The 25,907-nt window shown below is 42.6% G+C and overlaps 2 protein-coding genes across 2 annotated transcripts; both read left to right on the forward strand.

The window, feature by feature from the left end:
- Positions 1 to 513: 513 nt before the first annotated feature.
- LOC306743363 (msx2-interacting protein-like) lies at positions 514 to 16,426 on the forward strand (the record flags this gene model as incomplete). The annotated part of the gene is given in 14 exon segments (XM_079225867.1): positions 514 to 596; positions 3,578 to 3,898; positions 10,519 to 10,646; positions 10,649 to 10,685; positions 10,831 to 11,133; positions 13,811 to 13,968; positions 14,159 to 14,359; positions 14,450 to 14,601; positions 14,722 to 14,847; positions 15,019 to 15,132; positions 15,214 to 15,327; positions 15,431 to 15,531; positions 15,648 to 16,233; positions 16,319 to 16,426. Coding segments are annotated over 14 exon segments (2,532 nt in total).
- Positions 16,427 to 19,501: 3,075 nt separating this feature from the next.
- On the forward strand, positions 19,502 to 24,784 carry LOC306743365 (msx2-interacting protein-like; the record flags this gene model as incomplete). The annotated part of the gene is made up of 6 exons (XM_079225869.1): positions 19,502 to 19,651; positions 19,945 to 23,445; positions 23,583 to 23,906; positions 24,015 to 24,209; positions 24,391 to 24,549; positions 24,653 to 24,784. The coding sequence occupies 6 exons, from the start codon at positions 19,502 to 19,504 to the stop codon at positions 24,782 to 24,784; spliced, it is 4,461 nt and encodes a 1,486-aa protein (XP_079081995.1).
- Between the last annotated feature and the right edge of the window lie 1,123 nt (positions 24,785 to 25,907).

Below are 25,907 nucleotides of genomic sequence, written 5' to 3' on the forward strand. Positions count from 1 at the left end.
GCAGAGTCAAAGCTTCTCAGATGTCAAAGCACCTTCATTCAACCAGGGGTTTTCTCGCGCATGCGCAAGGGGCGGGAGACGATCTCATCAGGGAGAAAAAAAGAAGTTCACACACAAAGCCACGCCTGCGCGGTGCGCCTCTCATTACGAGAGCGAAGTTGCTGCATCTTTTTAGGAAGCTACATGCTTTTCTTTCGACACCCAAAAGGTCGCATGGTGTCAGGGACGCGCCTAGTCACGGGAACAGTCCGGAGCGCGTTCACGAGGTGCAAGATCGCGCTTTCAACAGTGAAGAGTATCTTAACAGCGTGTGCGGGGATCCAGCCTAATGGTTTACACTGGGTCACAGCGACCAGTCAATGATTTGCGCCAGGGTAATTTTGTGTGTTTTTTTCTTCTCCCGTCTGGCGTTTTTATTTTTGCAAAGCTTTTTATTTTTTCTCTTCTATTTTGCACGGGAAGAAACTGACATCGCAAACTCATCTGTATGAGAGGGGAGCAGGAGCTCACAGTATGGTCCGGGAAACCAGACATCTATGGGTGGGAAATTTACCCGAAAATGTGCGAGAGGAGAAAATCATTGAGCACTTCAAGAGGTGAGTGGAAACACAAATGAACGATGTGCGTTGCGTGTGTGTCTGAGGGTTTGTGTAATAATGTAACGACGAGTGCATGGACAGCATCTCCCTCTCTCTGTTGTGTCACATTTTTAGTGAAGTCTGGATGAAGCAGGAGGTTCCCCCTGTAGCAAAGTCCCATTTGGCAACTGTGCTGTCATGAGCGACAACGTTGCGCTGCATTTCAGCTGAGATTTAAAAAAACACACACACACACACACAAACACAAACGTCCATAGCCCCCCCGCTTGCGGACATATGTTTTTTTGTTGTTGTTGTCATTTTGACACGGTTAGTATAACTTGTAGGTGCAGCGGTAACTTTCGTGCTGCGCGGCTGTTCATTCCCGCCAGGTGACCACGGGGCCGGTCAGGAGCCCCGTCATCTCACCTGGGTGCCGTGAAATATAAAATATAAATATTGTTTTTTTTTATTACAATTTGTGTGTCTGTGTGTTTTCTACATTGCTAGCAGGCGCGCGTTAAACAAACTTCAGGCTGCCCGGCGAGCTGCTCGCATCGTGCACTTCGCAGTCCGCATCGTTTGGCACATCGGTGTGAAAAGTCTGGTCGCCGCGTGCGTCCTGGTGCCCGCGAGCCGACCGGGGACCCGGCGTTCCACCCGGTTCGTCGGGTCAGCTCTTCCAGTAGACTCCCCCCCCCCACCTCGCACACACACACACACAGAGGAGAGAGTCAATCGACACACTACGTATCTATTTATTATCAGCGTGCGCTGTAGCTGTTCCAAGAACCGGATCTATTTGTTTTTCTCTCTGGTGTCCTCCTCTAAATGTTACACAAGTCAGTGAAAGCTTACAAAAAAGAAAAAAAGGTGACGCGACATCCACGCTGCAACAACGTTGTTTGCAAATTGGGAGGGAGGAGGAGGGGCGCTGCGCGTTAACTCGCATGCAACATCGTAACGTTACAGTAGCTACTCGTGTTTACTTTGTGCGCGTATGAACACATACAATGCGCGTGTGTGTGTGTGTGTGTGTGTGTGTGTGTGTGGGGGGGGGTATTCGCTACATTATTACCGCGTTTGCACCCCCCCTAACACACCCCCACAGCTGCTGACTTGCAACCCCGCAGCGTGGTCTGATTATTTGAAAGAAAATCAGCAAACACATCGATATTTTAATTCCGATAATCTGATCGAGCTTTTTTGTTTGGTGCATATTAAAACTCCAATGCTACATTTATGGGGCTTTCGGCTCTTTGTTGTCATCCCCGGATGGAGAGAAACATGTAAATATGATCGTGTGTGTGTGTGTGTGTGTGTGTGTGTGGCTACGGTTGTCTGCGCGCCCTCGCCTCTCTCGCTCACTCTCTCTCTCTCTCTCTCTCTCTCTCTCTCTCTCTCTCTCTCTCTCTCTCTCTCTCTCTCTCTCTCTCTCTCCTCGGCTGTCAAGGAAATAGCAGCCCGCCTCTCCGTCCTTATGCCGGAGACCAGACCTCTGAAAAATAGCAGTCTATACGATCAACGTTGCGTTCCTTAGTGTTACGGTGTAGGCGGCGCCTATCGGACGAAGGCTGCCAAATCACCAACATTAATCATAATAAATCATGTCTGTTTAAAAGTGTCACCGAGAGGATCTTTTGTTTGTGCCTCAAAAATAAATAAATACATCTCTATCGATCTATTTCTCTCCAAAGGATGATGCATATTCCCCCTGCTCTCTTGGTCTTATTATTTCCAGAGGGATGGATGCAGTGGGTGAATTGCAAACATGGTCAATGTCTCTGATTCATGCCGCCTCGCACAATAATGCTCTACCTATATGCCGTTTTCTTTACATAAGCCCGTGCCATGATGTGCGTATGTTTGGGGAGGCAGCACGTTAATGCAATAGCGGAGGTGGGGGTGGGTGGATCTGGAGCCGCGTTGAGCGCGCCGCCTCGGCTGCAGCTGAACCCATGCAGAGGTAGTCGGAGTCTGCAGGTGCACGACATCCCCGATGTGTGATGGAAGTCATTGAAGATGGGGGACGGGCAGAATGAGTAAGCAGTGAGAACAGCTTTTCTAAAATGGCGTCGTCGTCGGAGGCTGTTCAATGTTGGGAACTGGCATTGCCAATACATTTATGGGCACCCCGACTGTCTCCGTCGGACAGCGAAATTACAGTCCCGAAAGGCGGGGTGAGGGAGGAGGGGGAGGAGGGGAAATCAACGGACAAAGATGATGGCAGGCTTTGTAACCCCAGACTGGGCTCGCACATTTCCATCAGTTAATTCAACCATCACTGAGCAAGAGAATGATTCAGGAAACAATGGGACCCTTACCTTCCTGTAATAATAAATACATATTACTGCAAAATGATAAATCTTTTTACCAGTTTTTTGTTGAGGGAGGGAAAAAAAGGTTGAATGATGTTATAAATGTAACATGTAACCACAATACGTTTCTAATAATGCAACAGAAGAAGCTATAAAGACATGCATAATGCATTTTGAATTTGAATTGCTTTTTTTTTTCAAACCCACACAAAGCAAATCAGGAAATGTCACGTCTCTTTTTTCTCTTTTTTTCTTCTTCTTTCTTCTGCCCAAACCTCATATGTGCGCTTTCCAGTAGCTATTATATTATGAGCACACCCTCCTCCTATAGACAACATGCTAATGTCAGAAAATATATACATTTACTGACGTGCAATGTGCCAGTTGCTGGGTTACTGTTGCCTTGAAGGAAGAAAGTACCACAGAGCAGAAAATAAGGGGAGCAATGCCACCTTTAAATCCTACCACACACACACACACACACACACACACACACACACACACACACACACACACACACACACACACACACACACACAGTATTACGTTTGAAAAAAGGTGTCATCAATTTTTACTGTGAATTAAAAACGGTACACTTTGCAAATTCATAAACACTGAAGCCCCATACTTGCAGTTGAAAACCTGGTGATCACCTCGTGTTTTCCACTGTGTTCTCTGCAGATATGGACGTGTGGAGAGTGTCAAGGTCCTGCCCAAGCGGGGTTCAGAAGGTGGAGTCGCAGCCTTTGTGGATTTTGTGGACATTAAAAGTGCTCAGAAGGCTCATAATGCTATCAACAAGATGGGGGACAGAGACCTGCGCACTGATTACAATGAACCAGGCACAATTCCTACTGCAGCGAGAGGGCTGGACGATAGTCTGTCCTTAGGCTCTCGTGGCCGGGATGTATCAGGGTTCACAAGGGCGGCAGGGGGGACCGTGTATGGGCCCCCCACGTCGCTCCACAGCAGAGATGGACGCTATGAACGCAGACTAGACGGGTAAGTGGACAAAGTTTCTCTGAAGACAGGGGGAAACCGTGGTTTCTTACACCTTACCTCCAAGCATCTTCCCACCATCTATTCATTTACTTGTTTAGGGCGGGGGAGGGGCGTTCTCGGGTCGACACGGATATATTCCATAAGTGATGAAAGCATGATTATACACAAGTGCATCTATTACTTCAAGGAATAGCCAATAGTTTATTACGTCGGGATTATCTTTGCGATCTTAAAGCATCTCTGTTAGGTGGAAAGTACGGGGCAAAAAGATTGGATATGGTAAAATTTCCCAGGATTATAGGAGATTGCTGGAGAGGGCGGGTGGGGGGAGGGGTGGTGAGAAAAAGAGAGTGGTCCAGCAGCCATCCCTGGGATTCCCCTAATCTGGAGTTACGCGCCCTGCTCTGTGGATTAATGTCGCTCTTTTTCCTCATGTAACAAAACAACCAAGATTCACACGTTATATGTAAAAAAACAAAACAAAAAAAACAACATTGTTTGGATTAGTCTAATTTGGTTTTTGATTACCGTTCACGCCTCTTGCAAGCTGGAGTCATGAGGATAACCGACACAGGATATTTATCCCTCTCTGTTGGATTAACGCTGGCCAGACACTTTAAGGATAAGCTATCATGCTAAAGGTATGGGTTGCTTTCTTGGTTCTTTTGTTTTTTTTCCGTTGTTTTATTTGGGATCATATCTAAAATCAGGGCATTACAAGTTGAGTGCTGGGAGACCTCCACTGGTGATCCAACTAAGTACAGACAACAAAAACAGTGAGCAAGTAACTTTTTTTTCTCATTTTTCTTTTCCTTGCCTCATTTTTGTGGAGATTATTTTTTCCCTTTCGAAGAATGAGACTTCCAAATCTAATGCAGACCAACACGGACTAATGTTTGGATCGTACAATTCGAAGAAGAATGATGGAAATCGGGACTGAAAAGTAGTTGCTGGAGATAACCTGCCTCACCTCAAGTCTGTGGATTACCCAGATTACCCACTCCTTTCCTGAACGTGGAACTATAATTTAAACACGGATACAAACGCACACAGAATCGGTGAACAAAGTTGCACCAATCGACGGCATTTCCCCATTGACTTGGGCTTCGGTTTGGACTTGTCACGGAGATAGACAACAGACATAAACATCCACGAGCTTCAGAACTGTTATGAATGTTCTCCACCCCGGGAATGAATACAGTGCTACGAACAAGAATCTGGATTACCATTAAGAGACATGTTTTCACTCTTCATCTGTCACGGGCAGATTTCCCTCCCTCTGCAAAAGGAATTTGACTACACTACTCTACTCTACTCTACTCCGGCGCACTGTGTGGCCGTCGTGGAATGCCCAAGACTTCACAAACTGAAGATGCAAGATTTTCCCCCCATCACGTCCTTCATTGCCGTTGGGGAATCAATTGTGCACTACCTTCTGAAGAGGGACTTATGGATATCATGCATTCATTTTACTGGACTCATTCCTCCCCCTCCCCTACATTTGGATGGTTATATGAACTCAAATTGACATTTTCCAGCATACAAAACATCCTACCCTGGATCCGTACAAGGCCAACTTTGTTTTTTCGTCGTTAAAACGGACACTCGTCTCGTTAAGTGCAAGAGGTCCTTTGCCCTGAAGATGAGGATTACGTTTTCTAATGTGAACAATTTTGCTTCCTTTGTATTTTCCTCCTCTCCACTCAACATTTTTGCCCATTTTTTTTTTTTCTGCTCACAAAGTTCTGTCTCCCTAGATTGTATTTGGAATATTAGGTCAAGTTACCACTCTCTCAAAAGGTTGGTATGTCCTGCCCTGTGTATTTTAGCTGTCCTCTCTAACCCCCTGGTTGAACCCCTGTCTCTCTCCATTTCCCCCACTAACCGAAGTAGCCGGTGCATAGGCTGCTATTACTGCCAGTGTGTCTATATGCCGAAATCTTAACCTTACCTTGTGTTGTTTTCCTTTTCTCTTCCTCTCACCTGACCCCACGTTCAGCTCCTGTCCACCCTCCATTTTTATTTATTTTATAAAGCTGTCTTTAATATAACAAAAGGACTGGGCTGTGGAAGATTCAAAAGATTTGAAGACTCAAAGATTCATCAGATACTTGTATTTACAATATGTGCAGGGAAAAGTGGGGGTGGTCCACCACGATGATAATAATAATAATTATAATAATAATAATAATAATAATAGAATTAAAGAAATAAGGATTTTTTTCCCCCTAATGTCTTAAACAGTGAGACAGAATGAAATAACTCTAAATCAACCCTTTAGATTGCTTCTAATTCAAGCTTTGTCTAGCTTAGTTTAGGATTTTTACTTCTCCCTATATTTGATGGTAAAAAATATCAGTTGATTAATAAGGAGAAAGATTATTTCATTTAATTGAAAAACATTTTTATCAACTAAAAATACAAAACAATTGAATGATTTTTCATCATTTTGAATTAAATACGTCACGGTTGAAGTCTAGGCTTCTGGACGGACAAAACCAAATTTGAAATGTTGCTTTAGGCTCTGGAGGGAAAATACATTGACAAAGGCATTTCATAAACCAAATGATTGATTGATTTAATTAAAAATAATAAACATGATATTCATCAATAATGAAAGCAATCATTAGTTCCAGCACCAGTATCTTTTGTTCCTGCCTTGCAGCTGCAGTTTTAAAACGTCTTCAGCTTCCTTTTTCTGGGATAAGAGAAGAATATGAATCTGGTATAAAATGCCACAGGGTGCAGATTCTACATTTGATTCCTAAACTCCTGAGAAATAAAACTAATTTAAGATTATTTGTGTAGAATTTCACTCTTACTAGTGAGTTGGTCGTAGTCCTTGTCGGGAAATGTGCAGGTAGAGAGATTACAAGTCCCTGACTGGATTTTAATGTCTCCATGTACAATAACACGATAATTGCCGTGAGATGGTAGAAATTTCCCAACGGTCAGAGACTTTTCTCGAGCATTTATACTGCGCTATCAGTGCTTATTTAATTTCTGATTGTATTGGACTGTTGATGGGAACATTGCAAATCAATAAACGGGACTGATTCATGGCAGTGCTGTCTTTACAGGATTGTGGCTTCGTTTGATGGATCACCTTAATTCATAGTTTATTTACTGGAATAACCAAAAGCAGTTCTTCAATTATTTGATTAATACACTATTTTTCCCTAAGGTTTCTGATAATTTATACTATGTCACTATATATATATATATATATATATATATATATATATATATATATATATATATATATATATATATATATATATATATGTATATATATATATATATATATATATATATATATATATATGTATATATATATCTCAAAATCATGATAAAAAATGACAAAATGGTAGGAATCCAACCAAGGCTCTGTGGTTTGCTTTAGTCTGCTAGTTATTGCAAATTGCCCCACAGCTGCACAGTTTAACTCTTGGTTTGCACAGCAGAAGGATATCTAACATAAATAGTTGTAATTTGTATGCATGTATTGCTCTCACGCGACTGAGTCTCCACATAAGATACCTTCTTAGCATGCTGCTGGAATGCATCCATATGATTATGCTGTCCCCGTAATCCCAAAACAGTTGATGTGTTTAGCATGCACCCGAGCAGACTAATAATCAAACACTGATGGAAAATCTGATGAAAAAAATAAATAAAAAAAAGTCCAACTGAATTATTTTAAGCTTCATGAATAATGTAGAACCTGTTTTGTGTAAAGTGAAATTGAAGGCTATCTATTGAGCAGTGAGTCTGCGCCACCAAATTAGCATTTTCGGGAGCATCTAGGGGTCAAGGTAATCCATCAATTTCACTGCATACATCGTTATACCATAGATGTTATTCATGAATCCAGCAGACGGATGATTAAATCAAATAAGATGAAACAGAATTTGCCCCTGACCCGCTGTACTTTACGTATAGTGCAGTGAAATACAGACATAGTGCCAGCTCCTTCAACCAATTTATCCTCAGCATCCAGTCGACTATCTGCAGACCAGGCAGTCTTTTGTTCTCGCGCCTTATGGCAAAGGCCTTTTGTTGGAAAGACTTATTGAAAGACTTCCATTTATAAGCTAATACATTGACGTTGTTTGTGTCTATACGATACATATATTCCAATGTTTTACACAGATTGGCCACGTCACAGCATCCACACAATTTAGTGCTCAATTATTGCACACTCACTAACCCTTGTCATTGAGATTAGATGTGCACTTACCTAAATAGTGTATCCTTAAAAGAGTTAAAAACAAATGTGACAAAGGGTTAAGCTTAGCGGATGAATGCAGTCCATCAAAGTCCTCTCAAGAAAGGCTTGTGATTATGAGGAACACATTCTCAGCCTGTTGTAAAGGTCAGGTTGGGCATTTTAGGAAACTCATCTTATGGATCATTTACCAAAGTGCCTTTTAAGACATCGCAGGGCATCAGTGATGCAGAGGAAGATGCTTGAGCCATATATCTTCAGAGAACAGCCAGCAGCCTCCTGTTCGCCCCTTGTATAACCCACAGGACATGGTTTCTAAAGCTCAGGCTGGGACCCGTTTCCCCCATCAGCTGGTGATTTCTTACACCACCCAAAGCATTTGACATAGCTCTCGTGAAAAGACAACACTGCACATCTTTTAAAGGTTGTAGCACGAGAAGGTTGGGAAATCAAAAAACAAAAAAACACCACACAAGGAAGCCTATAAAATCAATTACACATGTTTTCTTTGAAATTCCAAACAAAAAGCATTGTGGCCCCATTTCCACAACCAAAGGATGTGGCTGACTTCTCTTTTAATAAGATCAACACTTTCAGAAGTTTCTTCATGTTGCAAATGTCTTTGAGGCGTACCGTTCTTTGTTGGCACAGACAGTTAAAGCAGCATGCAACTCAGCAGGCACAACATTTGACTAGACATATCCTAACGGATGTAATCAAAACATTTCTGGTGGTCCAAATCAATCAAAAGATCCAAAGGTTTGGATGTCTGCATCAATTATCAGCAAGGAGAAACCCAGTTAGGGAATTGGCTTGATACACACTTGATATTATAAGATTAATTATATATATCAAGATTAATATTATAAGTAGACATTAGCTGTAAATATTGGGGATGGAAGAAGGAGGAAGTAAGGGTCTTAAAATATGCCCTCGCTACCTTCTAGGAAGTTGCAGTTGGACGATACAGGCATTAAGACACGAGTCCAACAAGACGCTGTGCACATTGGTTGGTTTTACCAACCATATTTACATGATTTCTGGTTTGAACGCTACATCGCATTATGTTTTTCCCACATAGGAAGCTTTGATTTCTATGATTACATAGGCACATTTATATTAACAATTTATTAACACTTGAAAAAAACACAGCATTTGGAATTGGTTTTGTACGATTTGAAAGTAAGGTTTTTCTATATATTTATATAGAAAGGATTATATAGAAATTGCCGTTCAAATATAGAAATTATTTACCGCTAACATCCGGCACCTTTGAGACTCTTGATATTTTTCCGTCCTCTTGTTTGAACCGGACAAAGAATAAAATCATCGAGGGTTTGTAAGACTTGTTAAATCAAACCATAAACCGCCCTGCGTTGGAACATCATCGCTAATTTGCTGACTATAATTTGATCTGAATTCAAACAGAGGTAATTGCTGTCCTGTCCTGCTCATTACTGGGAGTTTGGTAATATGACTGCTATAATGACACAGTCGTATTATCAAATTAAATTCTGATTGCTTTATTCAGAACGCGGATGTTCGGGTCTGAACAGAATGTCCTTAATAGCATCTCTTTTTTTTTAAAGTGTGCGTCTCCATAAAAGATTCTTTGAAGACCTTTTTTTCCAAGAGAACAAGTGGAGTTAAATTGTGTAACATTATAAAACAAAAGGCTTGTCATAAGTCAAATCCAAGAAACCTTCAACAAAGCCTCCCAGATAACCGATAAAACGAAACAAACTTGCGTTTGTTGTAGTTACAAGACCAGAATGACTCGACAATCTATCAAGGCATGAATCTCTCGTCTCTCTTTTTTTTATTCAAATACAGCTTTTTGCAAGTCACACATCCTGCAATAATACTTTAAAATACTCTCCAGATCTCTCTCCCTTTTTTAAACACTTAATGCATGCCTTTTGCTAAAAATCTCTTCCGGTCATTCTCTGCTTTTTGTATTTTCATCACAGTGTGTGCAGTTTTCATGAGGGTATAGTTATACATCTCTGTTGATGCTTTGAACTGATAAACCATTGACTTATAACACATTTGCGTTCAGAGAAAAGTAGTTTTAAACAGTTTTGTGTGAACACTTCCAGGAAAAACCTGACAGCATCTTTGTGGCAGACGGCTCTGATCCATTTCATCTCCAAGCCATAGATGGTTCAGACATGCTCAGCTGTCTCAACCAGTTCATCAATTGAATCCTCTTGTAGTTCAGTGTGTAGGCTAAAAGAAGAACAATCTCTTAAACACTTAAGTGCCCTGTCTTCCCATGTGTCTAATTAAGTGAAAACCCACCAGAGACACCTGATGATTGTTTGCCTAGTGTCTGATGCTAGCAGCTGCCTTGAATGCAACCGTAACGTGATGCTCTGTCTCCGTTTGTTAGGACGGCTGAAAGTCGGGATCGGGCGTACGATCACAGTGCCTACGGACATCACGAGCGTCCCGGTAGCAGTTTTGAACGCCAGCGGCACTACGAAACAGACTATTATCGCGATGCGAGAGAGAGGACTCTGAGCACAGCTGGGAGCGGGTCTGGTACCTCCAGCGGAGGTGGTACGGTGCCGCCATCGGGAGTCAGTGGGACTATCGTCAGCGCTGTTGTCGGCACCACGGGAACGGGAGGACCAGCAGGGGCCCCGCCGGCAGGAAGCGGAGGATCTACATCCAGCGTGGTCGGCTTCTTCCGCTCCCACAGCAGGAGCCCGTGTCGCTTTGAGACGCCGGAGCCTCGCTACGAGTCTCGCACCAGGGAACCCTTTACTTTGGCCAGTGTGGTGCACAGGGACCTTTACAGGGAGGACAGGGGGCGGCGCGGGGAGCGGTCGTACCGCCACAGTCGCAGCCGGTCCCCACACTCGACGCATTCGCGAAATCCATCTCCTCAGAGGCTGGCGAGTCAGGCGACCCGTCCGCCGCGCTCCCACAGTGGGTCAGGCTCCCACAGCCGCTCCTCCAGTTCCGACTCAGTCAGCAGTACCAGCAGCAGTACGAGTGGCAGGTGAGTGAAGCTGTCAAGATTTCTTCCCTTGTGCGTGGCTGTTGTTTACCTTTGTGCGTCCCAGTCAGGGCTGGACAGAGCACCGAGTACTTTAAGAAGGAAATCTGCACTATCTGGTTGTAATCCTTAATTTCACAGAATCCAATCAGCCAATCAAAAAGGGACACATCCAAGTTAATGTTAATGTGTGCAACATGGCTCGTTTTGAAGGTTATGTAACCACTATTCCGCTGAGAAGTTGACATACATTAGTCAACAAAAACTGACCATGCGATCAAATTAGCGGCCGTTTGCCTTCATTATATCGCCTGACTGCACCAGGCAGCTACAGTATAACCATACAGATGTTTTTTACGCACACCAGTCTGCTCAGTTATAACCCGATATTCTGCTTTTTTTTTAATGAAGGATGCGTTTGGTTACCAGGGCTCATCATAGCCTCAACGAAAGCAGCCTTGAAGCACATTGCAGTGCAAACCCTGCTGTGGAACATTAATTACTAAACAATGTGACCATGTACAAGGCAGAATACATAGGAATTTATTGCTAAGATGGTGTGTTTATGATAAAACCACATTCACCAAATCAATGTCTTGATTTTTTCCATCACCGACTGCCTTATGGAAAATAAAAACTCCATCTGTCTTTGTGGGCAGATTCGTGGTGTGTGTTCATGTCGTGGCGCTCTAAAGGAAAGCTTTCCGTTCTGCTGAGCTATCGCTGTTTTGGAGCCATGAGACCAGTGACGTGGCTGGGAGAGAGTATTTAGGTGTGAAGTATTTCATTAGAGAAGAAAAGGGGGAGGAAAGATTTCTATACGGGTACATTAATTGGGGTTTATTACAAAATGTCGTAATCTCTGCATAATACCATCTTCTACGATTTGATGCAATTTCCCAAACATATATATTGGCTGTTGTGAACACTGCAGCAGAGTTGTTGTTATTTTAAGTTAAAACAACATTTTTATAACAATAACCATCAATATATCATATCTCCTAATACCAGGTCACGTCTGTTTCCTCAAAAGATACTGTAGCATTTATTTTATTATTTTCAAATGGTGTTATAAAAGAACCATCTTACCCAACAACATGGCCGAACTTCACGTTGCATAGAATTTCCAATTCAAATTCTGTAGACCTTTCAAGCAGTGCTGCGTGTGCAAATTCCGTTCCACCCTTTTTCTGTGAGTGAACTTTGTACTCGTGAATCTTTCAAATGACAAATCTGCTTTTACAAGGTTGTTGACTGAGTAATTGATTGCTGGTCGGAGTCTGAATGTGTTTATTAGCGCTATACTTTGAACTGAAGTCTACATGTCTGTCAGTTTTGTGATGCATGTGGATCTTGCATCAGCTAAATTAGCATGTTGAATTCAAAACAGAGCAATTTGTTTTGCACCGGAGAGTTTTGCTACATTTGTGTCCAGGTTCTTGTGAATGTAGATGTTGGGTTATTGTTGTACAGTAATTGTTCAAGAAATGCCTAAATAACAAAAGGCTGGGATGATCAAGTGGGATCTGCAGTTTTAAAAACATAACCAACGTGTCTGGCCATGAGATTTACTCCACTACATAACCCCCCTCCTCGCTCCAGTTGTTTATTTTCTGGATAACCGCATCACCTTTTGGCCACAGCAGAGTGGCCGGCTCTGAGTGGCGTGTAGCGACACATGTGGTTTGACGAGGTAGTGCTCTGTGGGGAATTTCAGGAGACGGCTGGTATATATATTTTTTTCACTGCCTACCTCTGTATGTGTAATGGCTCACCCCCCCTCCGTGAGATCCAGTTGGAACTGGAAATTTCTGGCCAGTGCTGGCTGCCTGCCCACTCCCACAGGCCAGCCTCCGTCAGCAGCACTTCCGGGAGTGTCTGAGCACAGGAGGAGAAAGTGAGAAGGAAACAAACAGCAGAGGGCTTTGAACGCTGAGACAGGCATGGGAACGGTTGGATTAAAAAGGCGCCCAAGGCAGCCATGAATTTGTCAGTGACGTGCAAATCCATCTTTTTTATACTGATAACCAGATGATGATGATACATTGGGGGGGGGGGGGAAGAAGGTGTTTTTCCTCTGTGCTTTTTCAATGGTAGAAGGACACATTCATTGTCAGTGCATTGCATGATATATTGTGCACATGCATCACTATATATTAAATCTGAAATGTGTGCATATTACTGCCTGTTCAATACAATAAGTATTCTAGTTGTTTTTTTTACCTCGGATTGGACCAAACAAATGCATTTTGTCATTTTTTTTTATTCACAAAAATTACATTTTAACTGCTGTTGGTAGAGTTTTCAACAAATATTATCCAATCTATGAATGATTTTTCAGGGGCAGGGCATTATGCACTTGCAGTGTCTCACTGCAAAAAAAGATTGATGTGTATATACAATATACATATTATATATATACATATATATATATATATATATATATATATATATTGTATATACACATCAATCTTTTTTTGCAGTGAGACACTGCAAATATATATATATATATATATATATATATATATATATATATATATATATATATATATATATATATATATATATATATATATAAAACGATCATAAAACAAAGGCAACAACCAGTTCCAGTAACAGAACGATGACAGACTGTGACACTTGCAACAAGATCTAAGTCCATGTTTCTCTTTTGCTTCAGTGATTCTAGCAGTAGCTCAAGTGATGACTCCCCGGCACGTTCAGTGCAATCTGCTGCTGTTCCAGCACCCTCAGCACTTCCTTTATCCTCCCTTGACAAGGATGAACCACGTAAAAGCTTTGGCATCAAGGTCCAAAATCTTCCTGTGCGCTCTACAGGTTAGTCATAAGGTGCTCCCATGGTGTGCAACAAATAGCTTTTTTTCATGCAATAATAGAAGTGCATTGTATTTCTGTTCATCCCTTCAAATAATGACACATTTTATGAAAGATCAAGACTTTAGCATTTGATAGTGTGTTACATTTTCAATAAACATACTTAATACCTCATTTGACTGGTTTACTACAGATACGAGCCTGAAGGATGGTTTGTTCCATGAATTTAAGAAACATGGAAAAGTCACATCCGTACAAATCCACGGAGCTTCAGAGGAGCGCTACGGGCTTGTCTTTTTCCGCCAGCAAGAGGACCAAGAAAAAGCACTTGGAGCATCAAAGGGAAAGCTTTTTTTTGGCATGCAAATCGAGGTCACAGCCTGGAATGGCCCCGGTAAGTTCTGATCTTTAACTGTATTGCAGCACAAACATGAAGCGATAAAACGCAAAAGATTCAAATGGTCACTTGCTGTATTTTTTTCAGAGACTGAAAGTGAGAACGAGTTTCGTCCTTTGGATGAGAGGATAGACGAGTTTCATCCAAAGGCCACACGAACATTATTTATTGGAAACCTGGAGAAGTCCACGGCTTACCATGACCTGCTTAACATCTTTCAACGCTTTGGAGAAATAGTGGTAGGTTAATGCTGTGAAGTGGTTGGGAATATATCCATATAGGCAATGGTTACCATGCTGCGTAGTTTGAGATGACAATGCTTAATAAAAGCCTTTTTCTGTTTTCATTATTGTGCAAAGGACATTGACATTAAGAAGGTGAATGGAGCCCCACAGTATGCCTTTCTACAATACTGCGACATTGCCAGTGTCTGTAAGGCTATAAAGAAGATGGATGGAGAGTACCTTGGTAACAATAGATTAAAGGTGAGATTTATCACATTAATTACATTTAGAATCTTGCCTTAACTACCACATTCTTGTCTTTCACGACCATGCTAGTATTATTTATGAGCTCGATTTATAAAAACTGTTCTTTAAGTTTTGATGTTGGATCAAATATTTGCAATCTTTTTATTTTATCCTTCCTTTTTTCAGCTGGGCTTTGGAAAGAGTATGCCTACAACGTGTGTTTGGTTGGATGGATTGGCTTCAAACACAACTGAGCAGTTTCTTACTCGTCATTTCTGCCGCTATGGACATGTTGTCAAGGTAAGTCTTTTTTCCCCCTTACAGTTGCACATTTTTTACTTTCTGGCAACATTGGACTCTATTTTCCTCTGTCTTGCGCAGGTTGTATTTGACAGAATGAAAGGAATGGCGTTGATCCTGTATAACAACATTGAATATGCACAAGCCGCTGTCAAAGACACAAAAGGATGGAAGATAGGCGGCAGTAAAATCAAGGTGGGGGAAACAAAACTTTGCTCTTAAATTTTGCTCTGTAATGTTTTTGTTTTCTTAATTCCGGACATCATGTGAAAATTTCAACTGACCCTTTTTTTTTTAGGTGGACTTTGCCAATCAGGAAAGTCAGATGGCGTTTTATCGTTCAATGCAGGCATCTGGGCAGGACATTCGAGACTTTTATGACATTCTCTCTGAAAGAAGGTTTGTAGTTTTCTTCAGGAATAATAATTGTGGCTTAATACTGTCTAGTGTTAAACATTATTCATGTCAATGAGTGAGAAATTGATATCCTGGTGTTTGGGTTTATCTCTTGGCAGGGATGATCGACGAACTCAATACGAGTTTCAAGCAGAAAGACAGTATTACGAAAATGTACGAACACCAGGAACATATACTGAAGATCCACGTCGCAAATTCCCTGCCAGAAGTCGGGAGTTCTACACAGAATGGGACCCATATCAGGCAGATTACTATGATCCACAATACTTTGAAGAACCCCGTGAATATCGAGAATTCAGAGCTGACCCATATGAGCAGGACATTCGCAAATACAGCTATTTGCAACGGGAACGTGAAAGAGAGAGGGAGCGCTTTGAAACGGATCGTGGGCGGGATCATGGACGGAGGACCATTGAGCGTAGCCAAAGCCCATCTCACGTGGCCGCTCGTCGACCTGCAAGCCCTACTGCATCTCCTTCGCTCTCTGAGAGGATACCAAGTGATTCAGATCGTCGTGTTTGTTGCCGATCTTCTGAAAGAAGTGGTAGCTGCAGTTCAATCTCCCCACCCAGATTTGAAAAAGTTGAAAAGGCACGCACTGAAAGATATATTAAAACTGACAAACTTGAAAAGGATCGAGTCTTTGAAGTTGAAAGAGGGAATTTGGTTGAAAAGGAGAAGCGGGTTGGACGTAAAGATCGAGGGGACAAAGACAAAAGTGAGAAGCAGAGGCTTAAGAAGCTAAAAGTTGCATCACCCATTATCCAAGCATGTGAGACAGAACCGGAACCTGAACCTGAACTTGTACCTGAACGAGATGCTAGCCCTGAGTCTGTCCTTCGAAGCAAAAGCACTAAAATTCCAAAGGAAGGCTTGAGCAAAGGAAGGTTAGATCTTCTGCCGTGTGTTGTGCAATTAACACGCGTGAAAGAGAAAGAAGGAAAATTGATTGGGCAATCTGTCCAAGAAAAAACAATACCGAGGGGTGGGAGTGACAGTCCTAGATTGGCATCACCTTCAGCTGACCAGAGGACTCCTCCATTCTGCTCAGAACCATCAAAAAGTGATATTACTAAGCATGTAAAGGTGCCCAGAGACAAACATATGCACAGCTTAGTGGAGATTATTGACAAGGATGCTAAAATCAAATCCAAAAAACATGGTAAATCTGAAATGGGATTTGACAGTTGTATTTCTGTCGATATTGACCGTTTGGCAGCAAGGAAAAGGCGGTTTGAAGACTCTGGGAAAGCTGATAGGCAGAAGAGAACTAGTGAGGAGGATGTTGTTAAACCTGGACTACACAAACTATGGAACAATGCTAAAGAGACAGACTTGGATAAGAATCTTTCGATAAAAGGGATGCATAAAAAGGAGCACCACAAGGATAAATGTGTCAGGATGGTTTCAGTTATCAGTCCTAATGATGGACGAGACTGTGAAATCAACTCTGTAGACTTTTCTCTGGAGCAGCAGTCACGGCTCGGGGAGCTGCCTGAAGATTCTTTGGATCAGTTGGACTCTACTTACCTAAAAATGGATTTAGCAGAATCAAAAAGTGAAAACAGCTCCAGTCTCACAAAGATGTTAGACGATGGCAGCTTTTATTTGGATGAATTAAAAGAACAGAAACCGGTTTTGTCTGAAAATGAACAAGGGAAATGCAGGGACTCAAATGACACAGATGAACACAATGTGCACATTGACCAGAACATTTGCACAAAACAAATTGAACAGAGTAGCTGGCTCCAACCCAAGCTTACCGATCCTGATAATTTAGTCAAGTTTGAAAACCCAGCAGGTATTGAGACTCATGAATTTGGAAAGGATTATATCATGCACGATGTTTCAAAATCAATTCAGGACATGGTCAATGATGACTTGTCTTCCAGTAAAAGAAAGAAAGTTGAGGATTTGGGCTTTGAAATAGTCACTGCAAAAAGAGAGCGCAACTTTCCAAGTTCCCAAAAGTTGAATGAAGACCTTTATCAGAGTATAACACCCTCAATAGGACATGGTCACTTTTGTGTAAATGAGGAAGATGAAACTGCCCATATTTCTGTATCAGTTATAAACAAAGACAGAAAATCTCCAACAAAAGATGAGAAATGTTCACACACAGAGTCATTAAAAAACAGTTTGGGACTGACACATGTTCAGTCTTCTGACACTGAGCTCCCAAAGCTGAAGACAACTTTGCTTGGCTGTGACGAGGAGTTGATGCACCGCTGGGAAAGAAGGATAAAGTCCGATGCACTTAGAATGAATATGACTTTCCCAAGTGATATTGCAAAACGTGAAACCATCCGCAAACGCCTTGGCCAAGATTTGGAACCTGGAGAAGTGCAGTCTGATTCAGATGAGGACGGAGAAGACAAACACATATCTCCCAAGTCCAATAGTTCCTTGTCTTTTATCCTTCGGGAACGTGACGAGAGGATGACAGACCTGAAGCTTTCAGGCTCATTGGAAAAGAACAAGTTTTATTCTTTTGCATTAGATAAAACTATAACTCCTGATACCAAAGCACTCCTTGAAAGAGCGAAGACACTGTATTCATCCAGGGAAGATAATTGGTCTTTTCTCCCCTCACGTTTTCCAACCTCCCACAGCTGTTCGGATAAGGACAAGGTAGAGCTAGCACCTCGGCCTATTCCTTCTTGGTATATGAAAAAAAAAAAGATTCGCACTGACTCTGTCGAAAAGCTGCATGATAAAAAGGAGGAACTTAAGCCACAGGACCAAGAACGACGAGACCTGTTTGCCTCTCGCTTCCTGCACAGCTCAATCTTTGAACAGGATTCCCGCCGTTTGCAGCATCTTGAACGTAAAGACCAAGATTTAGAAACTCGCGTTAGTAGACCTTTTGCTAAGCCAGGTGCTACTGAGGCACTGCCTGAATCTGGAGGAGGTGACATGCCACAAGAGCCCATAGTGCTTTTCCATAGTCGCTTTTTGGAGCTTCAACAACAGAAGGACAAAGACCATTCTCCAACTGATTCTGAGAATGATTCGATATTGGTAGAGATTAAAAGAGAAGAAGGGCAGAATAGTGATAATGTGCTGTCTGATAAGGAATCTGAGCCAGTAGTGAAGGTTGATCACAAATCAACTAGCCCCCCATTAACCATGTTAGTTTCCCCATTTGCTTTTGCCCTGAAAGTAATGTCTTCACCAGAAAAGAAAGAATGTTTAACTCCATCATTAGATCAACCCGTGTCATTTGTCAAAGAAGAAAAAGAAAAGCCAGTTTTTAAGCTATCGCCATCGCATTCTTTCCCTCAGGAAGACTTAAAACCAGGTGCTCCTAAACTAACCTTAACCCCTCCAGTTGTCCTTTTGGGGCCAGAAAATGAAATGGAAACAAAACCTGAGTTAATTGAATCCAAAGCAAAAATTGGAGATAGTTTGGCAGTGGTACATAATCCTCTTGTGGACGATAAGCCTCCCACTCTTGGTGCTTCCCTAAGTGGTTTAGAGAGAGATACTTCCGAATTCACTTACTCTGACTATCCAAAGATTGAAGAAAAAACTGAAATTATTAAGACGGAGCCTAAAATAGAAAATCAGGAATCAAAACACTCTGAGGAATCTCAGAAAACTGAGACAGATAGTGAGACATGTATGCCAGAGCTAGAAGCTGAAATAAAACCATTACCAAATCGCAGACAACCTAAGAGTAAAAGGGCAAAACCATTATCAGTATTACGTACTTCCCAACCTTCCCAAATTGTTGCCACTGAAAAACCTGCAACACGAAAGAGTGAACGGATTGATAGAGAGAAACTCAAAAGGGCCTCATCTCCTCGGGCAGAAGTACCAAAAGTGTCTGAGTTCAAAGCCACATCCAAGTCACCAATTCATGGATCATATTCAGAGCAGAACCTTGAGTCTAGTTTGATCCATGGCAGAACACGTCGCAGGAATGTAAGATCAGTCTACGCCACACTACATGAAGACGACCCAGCTGGTAAAGAGGTTGTTGAGTCGGCACGCTCCATGCGCAAACGTGGTGCAGATAAAGAACCAATACAGCAAGATGTTCCAATGCCACATACCAACGCAAGGCGAGGACGCCCACCTAAACGAGGCGTCAAACGAGGTGAAGATGCATCACCAGTTAAGTGTGATCAGCAGAAAATTATGGAAGAAGACACAGAGGTCAAAGAGACCTCCACTACTGTTGAGGTTATAAAAGCCTCTGAGGGATGGCGTTCACCCCGCACCCAGAAAGTACAACAAACACAACTGACATCTCCTGCTCCAGTTAACAAGAAAGGTTGTAGAATAGACAAACAGTCTGGGAGCACTTCAGAGTTGGCTGAACAAACTGATCTGGCAAGTCATGATGAGTCAGTACTTGATCCTAAAGCTGATTCTGAACTGTTTGTGAAGCTATCAGAAAAGGTGGAAAACGAAAGCTCACAAGTGCTCAGGAGGGAAAAAGACTTAAAAGATTCTGGTGGAAAGAAATCTACTGACGAGGATATTGAAAAGGTAGACACCCCCTCCTTTGAGAGGAGACAACAGCCTGAAAAGAATGTTAAAATGAAGACACCAAGACTGAAAAGAAATGCCAAGCAAGTTACTGAAGATAAATCACACATCTTAAAAAATCTTGAGATCCGTGTAAGTGTTGACGATGTAAAAGGTTTACTACGTTCAGGGGATGATGAGCTTGAGTCATTTGAAGCTCCCACCATGACACAAACCAAAACGGTAATAAAAGGGAATGAGGAAACAAATATTATAGGCTTTCTAAAAGAATCAGAAGAACTTGACACACAGGAAGAGGAAGACAACCTATCCGAGCCTGAATTTCCTGCTAATCCAGCAGCTCTCTTAGCAAGGCAGATGGAACTAGAGCAGGCAGTTGAAAATATTGCCAAACTCACAGTTGAGCAACCTCCTCGACCATATAAGGAACCACCTTCAGAGCAACCTGCCGCATTGCCTCCTGTCATAGTGGAGCCAGAAGTTGAGGTTGAGGAGAAGCGAGTTTATCCTGCAAGCGAAACTGAACTTGCAGCCGCTATTGATTCCATTACAGCTGAAGAAACATGTGCAGATACAGATAGTTTCACAGCTCCTCCTACTTACACTGGTCGTATCCCTACCCCTGATTCATTGACATCTTCCTCCTCCAATGAAATTATGGATCCTGAAACACACATGGTGATCAACAATATTCTTGCTGCAGACTCAGATGATGGTCCTGTGACACCCACACCAAAGGGGCTAATAGCGGAGACAAAGGCAGCTGAAAATGCCTCTCTAATTGAAACACCCAAGAAAACGGGCAGAGTTAGAGCCAAAACTCTGAAGAAGTCAAGAAGTCGCAAAGGTGCAGCTAATAAGAAGGGGAATACTGCTGAAGCTGTTTCGCATCCAGAGCCCTCCCCAGTCAAGTTACCAGAGTCGATCCCAGAAGATCCAGAAACCAACAATTCAAAAGCAGCCACTGTTACAGCTGGGGCTACAGCAGCAGCTTCTGTGGTCACTGCCGTTGCAACTTGTAGACGTCATGTTACAAGTGCTATAACCGTCGACACACCCAAAGAGGCAGAACAGCCTGAAGTTGAACAGCCTGTACCCAAAGAATCTGCCTTTCATTCAGGCACAAGCAACATCTCCAGTAGTAAAAAGCATCCCCAAGCAGAAGGGCCATCTACCCCTACTCTTGCTCGTGCCTGCCCACAACCTGTATCTCACTTCAGTGTACCCCTGCTGCGGCCTGCCAAAAATCCACTTTCGCCAGACTGGCCTCCTAGAACTGAAGAAAGTAGAATCTATGTTGCTCCTCCGTGTCATGTTACAGTGGTAACTCCTTCTCCACCACAATCAATTGCACTTATAACCCCTTCAACAAATCCCCCAATGCCTCCTGACACAAAGGCCTCAGATATTGACCCTAGTTCTAGTACATTAAGAAAAATCCTAATGGAACCTAAATATGTTTCGGCACCAAACAACAATTCTATGCCTACCACCATGGTGACGTCTGCACTGTCAGATCCTGCACGGATGTCCGAGAATGAAAATCCCTCTGATATAGTGGGTTCAAGACACTTACACCCCGAAGAGAGACCACCTTTACCCCCCCAGCCCATACACCACAAACCCTTTCCACTGACAGAGTCCCAACAGAACTGTGGCGATAAGATCCAGCATACAGTTATTTCTCCTGCTACCTCAGTAATAAGTCGAATTCCAATGCCTTATGATACAGAGGAAACTCCACGAATTTCTCTAAGCAACCGCAGGATTGGCCTGTCTATTCCCAAGCAAAAATTTAGATCAAACCCTAATGAGAATAATCGCTACCATGGCATGGATATTGTAGAAGATGCGACGAGAGGGCGCTCTGTTGTTGAGACCACTCCCTACAGTACAGGCACCAGTCCTGGCCTAAGGGTCAATACATCAGAGGGTGTTGTTGTTTTGAGTTATTCTGGTCAGAAAACCGAAGGACCTCATAGAATGAGAGCTAAAATTAGTCAAATTCCTCAAGCGAGTGCTGGTGATATCGAATTTCAGCAATCTGTGTCCAAATCTTCAATAAAGCAAGACCCACATATCACATCCTCTCAGTCCCCTACGCCAAAAGTAACCCCGACTCCCACAGCTTATGGGCACACAGGGGTTCTCTTGTCAGGTCAGTCTTATAACTCTCAACCTGTTATATCCAGTATGAAGCAGGAGGGTATTAGGTGTGACAAATCTGATGCCCCGTATCACACAGCGTCCCAGGGTGGTGTTGTAAAGATGTACCAACAGCCAGTTAGTTCTCCTCAAGTCTTGATGTACAACCATGCTGTGATACAGCAGCAGCATGGCAAGAGAGGACTGGGGTCTGAACCCCTACCCAAAAAGATGGACATGAGTCCACACCACCCATCACTATCTGGAACCCGCATGAGCCCCGGCCCAAGCATGCCAACTGATCGTTCATCTCTACACCTAAAGCAAGAACCCCATTCCCCACGAACAGCCGTCCACTCGCCTTCACACTTTGTCAAAGCCTGTCCCCCAAGCAGTTCTCCTCGAGGCACTTCTGTCGTTCTAGGTCACGGCATACCACAAATTTCTACATATCATTCTGGTATGCATCACCCTCACTCGGAACAGTCCTCCGTCATCATTCAACCTCACAGTGTCACTCAGGCAATGGCTCATGAAGCCAGAATGAACACCCCACCAATATCTGGGATGAACTATGGAAGGCGAGGTGACTCCCTGTCTTCCCACCCAGGGCATTCACAGCGCTCAAACACGCCTCAGCCGAATGTCATTCGAGATTTGGTACTGCAGTCCCATTCAAGTACGCAGGGTTCAGTATCCGGTAGCGGTGGCAGCAGTGTAAGTGAAGAAGACCCCAGACACTTCAACCAAGCCCTGAATAGAATTGCGGTGCCCCAGCTCCAATCAGATGTAAGGATGATTCACAGTGATCACCGAGGGCTCCACCCAAGTATACGCATGGACCAGTACAGAGACATGCACCAGCGCATCCTCATGCACCAGCAATTGGGAGAGCAGGTCGCTGTAGAGACAAGACAGTCACGCGCCTCAGAGACTGGAACGTCTTCAACCAACATCTCTGGGCCTTCAAAGAGTCCTATAGTGGGAAAGACCATTGACCTTTCTGCAAAAGAATCTCTCAAACCACCAGAAGGAAAGCTGATACACGCACCCTCCAACGAAAGTAGAATCAGGGGAGTCCATGCATCTTCTCCAGTCTTGGTGTCTCCTCACCCACTTGGGGTTCAGCTGATGCATCCAGGAGGTGCGGGCTCCTTTCCAGTATATCGGGACATGCGGGGCTTTCCATCACAGTTTCCAGGGCATCCTTCATCGGGACACAACCTGGCTAACCAAGGCATTACATCTTCACAGGTCACTTGATATGCTTTTTTTATTTACATATTGCAAATATTTCAGCATTTTATTATAATTGTATTTCATAGATCATATACACATACAAAATATGCATTACTCTTTTCATTTGGTAGGTCCTTAACCAGGTCCCTCCGGAGCCTGAGCTGGGCCACAGGGGTAAAATGTCTCAGTCACTTGTGGGAGGAAGTGGTTCCAAACCTGACAGTTCCCATCTCCGCCATCCTACCTCTACGGAACTCTCGCACATTTCCAGAATATCACGGGATTCAGTCTCACCCTCATACCAGTCTCCCATGACGTCCCCAATGAGTCTTACTCATAAGCCAGATCTAGCTCTACAAAAAGGCCCAACAGCCTTTCTGCCAGCAGTATCCCCATCAAGTTCTCTGCACTCACGACCTGATGCTAAGTTGGAACATTCGGGACATCGTTCCGTTGACATGGTTCAGCTCATGACGGTAGGAAGACAGATTGACCAGCAATGTCATCATATATGGAATATGTTTTCAAGACCTTGCCAAAGAGGAAAGAGGTTTAAAACCCATTTTTTTGTTTTTGCTCTACAGAAATATCCTATTGTATGGCAAGGCCTGTTGGCACTGAAGAATGACCAGGCTGCCGTCCAGTTGCACTTCGTTTCTGGTAATACTATACTGGCCCAGCGCTCCCTGCCGCCTACAGAGGGAGGTCCTCTCCTACGTATTGTCCAGAGAATGAGGCTTGAGGCTTCCCAGTTGGAGAGTGTGGCACGCAGAATGACTGTGAGTATTTTGTTTTTTACTACCTTTGGACTGTTGGGTGCTTAAGTTTGGATGAACATACATATTGATCAAATAGAGATGTATTGCAAATGTATGGATTGTCAGCCTATAACCTGATTAACACTCTATGGGATTTGCTTTTATGTTTACATTTATGAAAAAGACTTATCATTCATGGCAGGTGGAGAATGACTACTGTTTGCTACTGGCTCTACCCTGTGGTCGAGACCAAGAAGACGTCCTTGGTCAAACCGAAGCCTTGAAAAGTGGCTTCATCACCTACCTGCAAGCCAAACAGGCAGCTGGCATTATCAATGTGCCCAACCCTGGCTCTAATCAGGTCTGTGGTCTTTTTAACTTTTTCTTCTTCTTTTTAAATTGTGCCTGTGTCCAAGTCATCAAAGTCATGTCTAATCATGTTATTTTAATTTTTTGATTCGCAGCCGGCTTATGTGGTACAGATTTTCCCGCCCTGTGAATTCTCGGAGAGCCACCTCTCGCGCCTAGCCCCAGACCTTCTCAACAGCATCTCCAGCATTTCCCCTCACCTCATGATTGTCATTGCCTCTGTTTGATTACCTTCATTTTTTCTGAACAAAGCCAACACCAGCCCATTTTGAGTTTTGTAAACTGGGAATTGCCTCATATTTTTATGAGTTTGACTTTAAAAATATATATAATTTAGCATGCACTCACCTTTTCTCCACCAAGTCCTTAAGTCCCTAATGACATTGAATTTCAAAAACTTTACCTCTACAGAGAAGGATCTGAAGGGTTGAACTGTTTTTTTATGATCATTTCTGATTTATCATTTAATTTTTGCCATTTTCGGAGGTGTTGTGCAGCCTTTCCTAATTCATAGCACCTATAAAGCTATGGATTGAGGCCTTCCTATGGGATATTTTGTACCTTCATAAAAGTGATTGTGATAATTTTTTTAAAGACAAACAATATGGGAAGTCATTGCACTATGTTACGGAAAAAATTGTGAACTCTGTACAGATTTGAGTATAAAATGATACATGTTATGGAATTACTCTCGTGATCAGCCATGCTTGTGCAGGATAAAAAAATCAATGCCTGAAAAATGATCACGGATCAAGGATCATTTCAGCCTGATCTATCATACTGCTTTTGCTCCTTCACCATCAGCCAACTTCTACATCATTTCCGGACTCGACTCTCCATCCCGAAGTGTTCTCTACCCCAGGAACTCGAGAGGGGACTTAAGAGTTGTACAGTTACACTCAATGCCTCAATAGGGGACTATATAAAGAATATTTAATTTGTTTATTTTTGTTTGCATCTTCTTTAAGCCTAAGGTTATTGTGGACAATTGTGAAACTGTAAATATTATAAATATTTAAAGACTGAAGCAATGTGGAGAGACCAAGTGAATTATTTTACAAGACTGATCATCAAATCTTTTCTTTCCTTTTTCTTTTGGGCAGGGGCAAGAAGGGGAATGGTGGGAAGGATAGTGATATTCAAGAAAAAATATTTTTAAAAATTGATTCTGTGCCAAAATGTCTTTTGCAAACGCTCTACACACACGCAATGTATCTAAAACAAAAATTGAGCAGAACCTATTTTCATATGTGACTTTGTATTTTGCCTCTCAGAGGGCAGACTTGATTCCTTTTTTTTGGTATTGTTCATCAAACCAACTCTGTTACTACAGTGCTTTTACATTATGAA

This window comes from Taurulus bubalis, assembly GCF_910589615.1.
Source record: "Taurulus bubalis genome assembly, chromosome: 11".
Classification (NCBI taxonomy): domain Eukaryota; kingdom Metazoa; phylum Chordata; class Actinopteri; order Perciformes; family Cottidae; genus Taurulus; species Taurulus bubalis.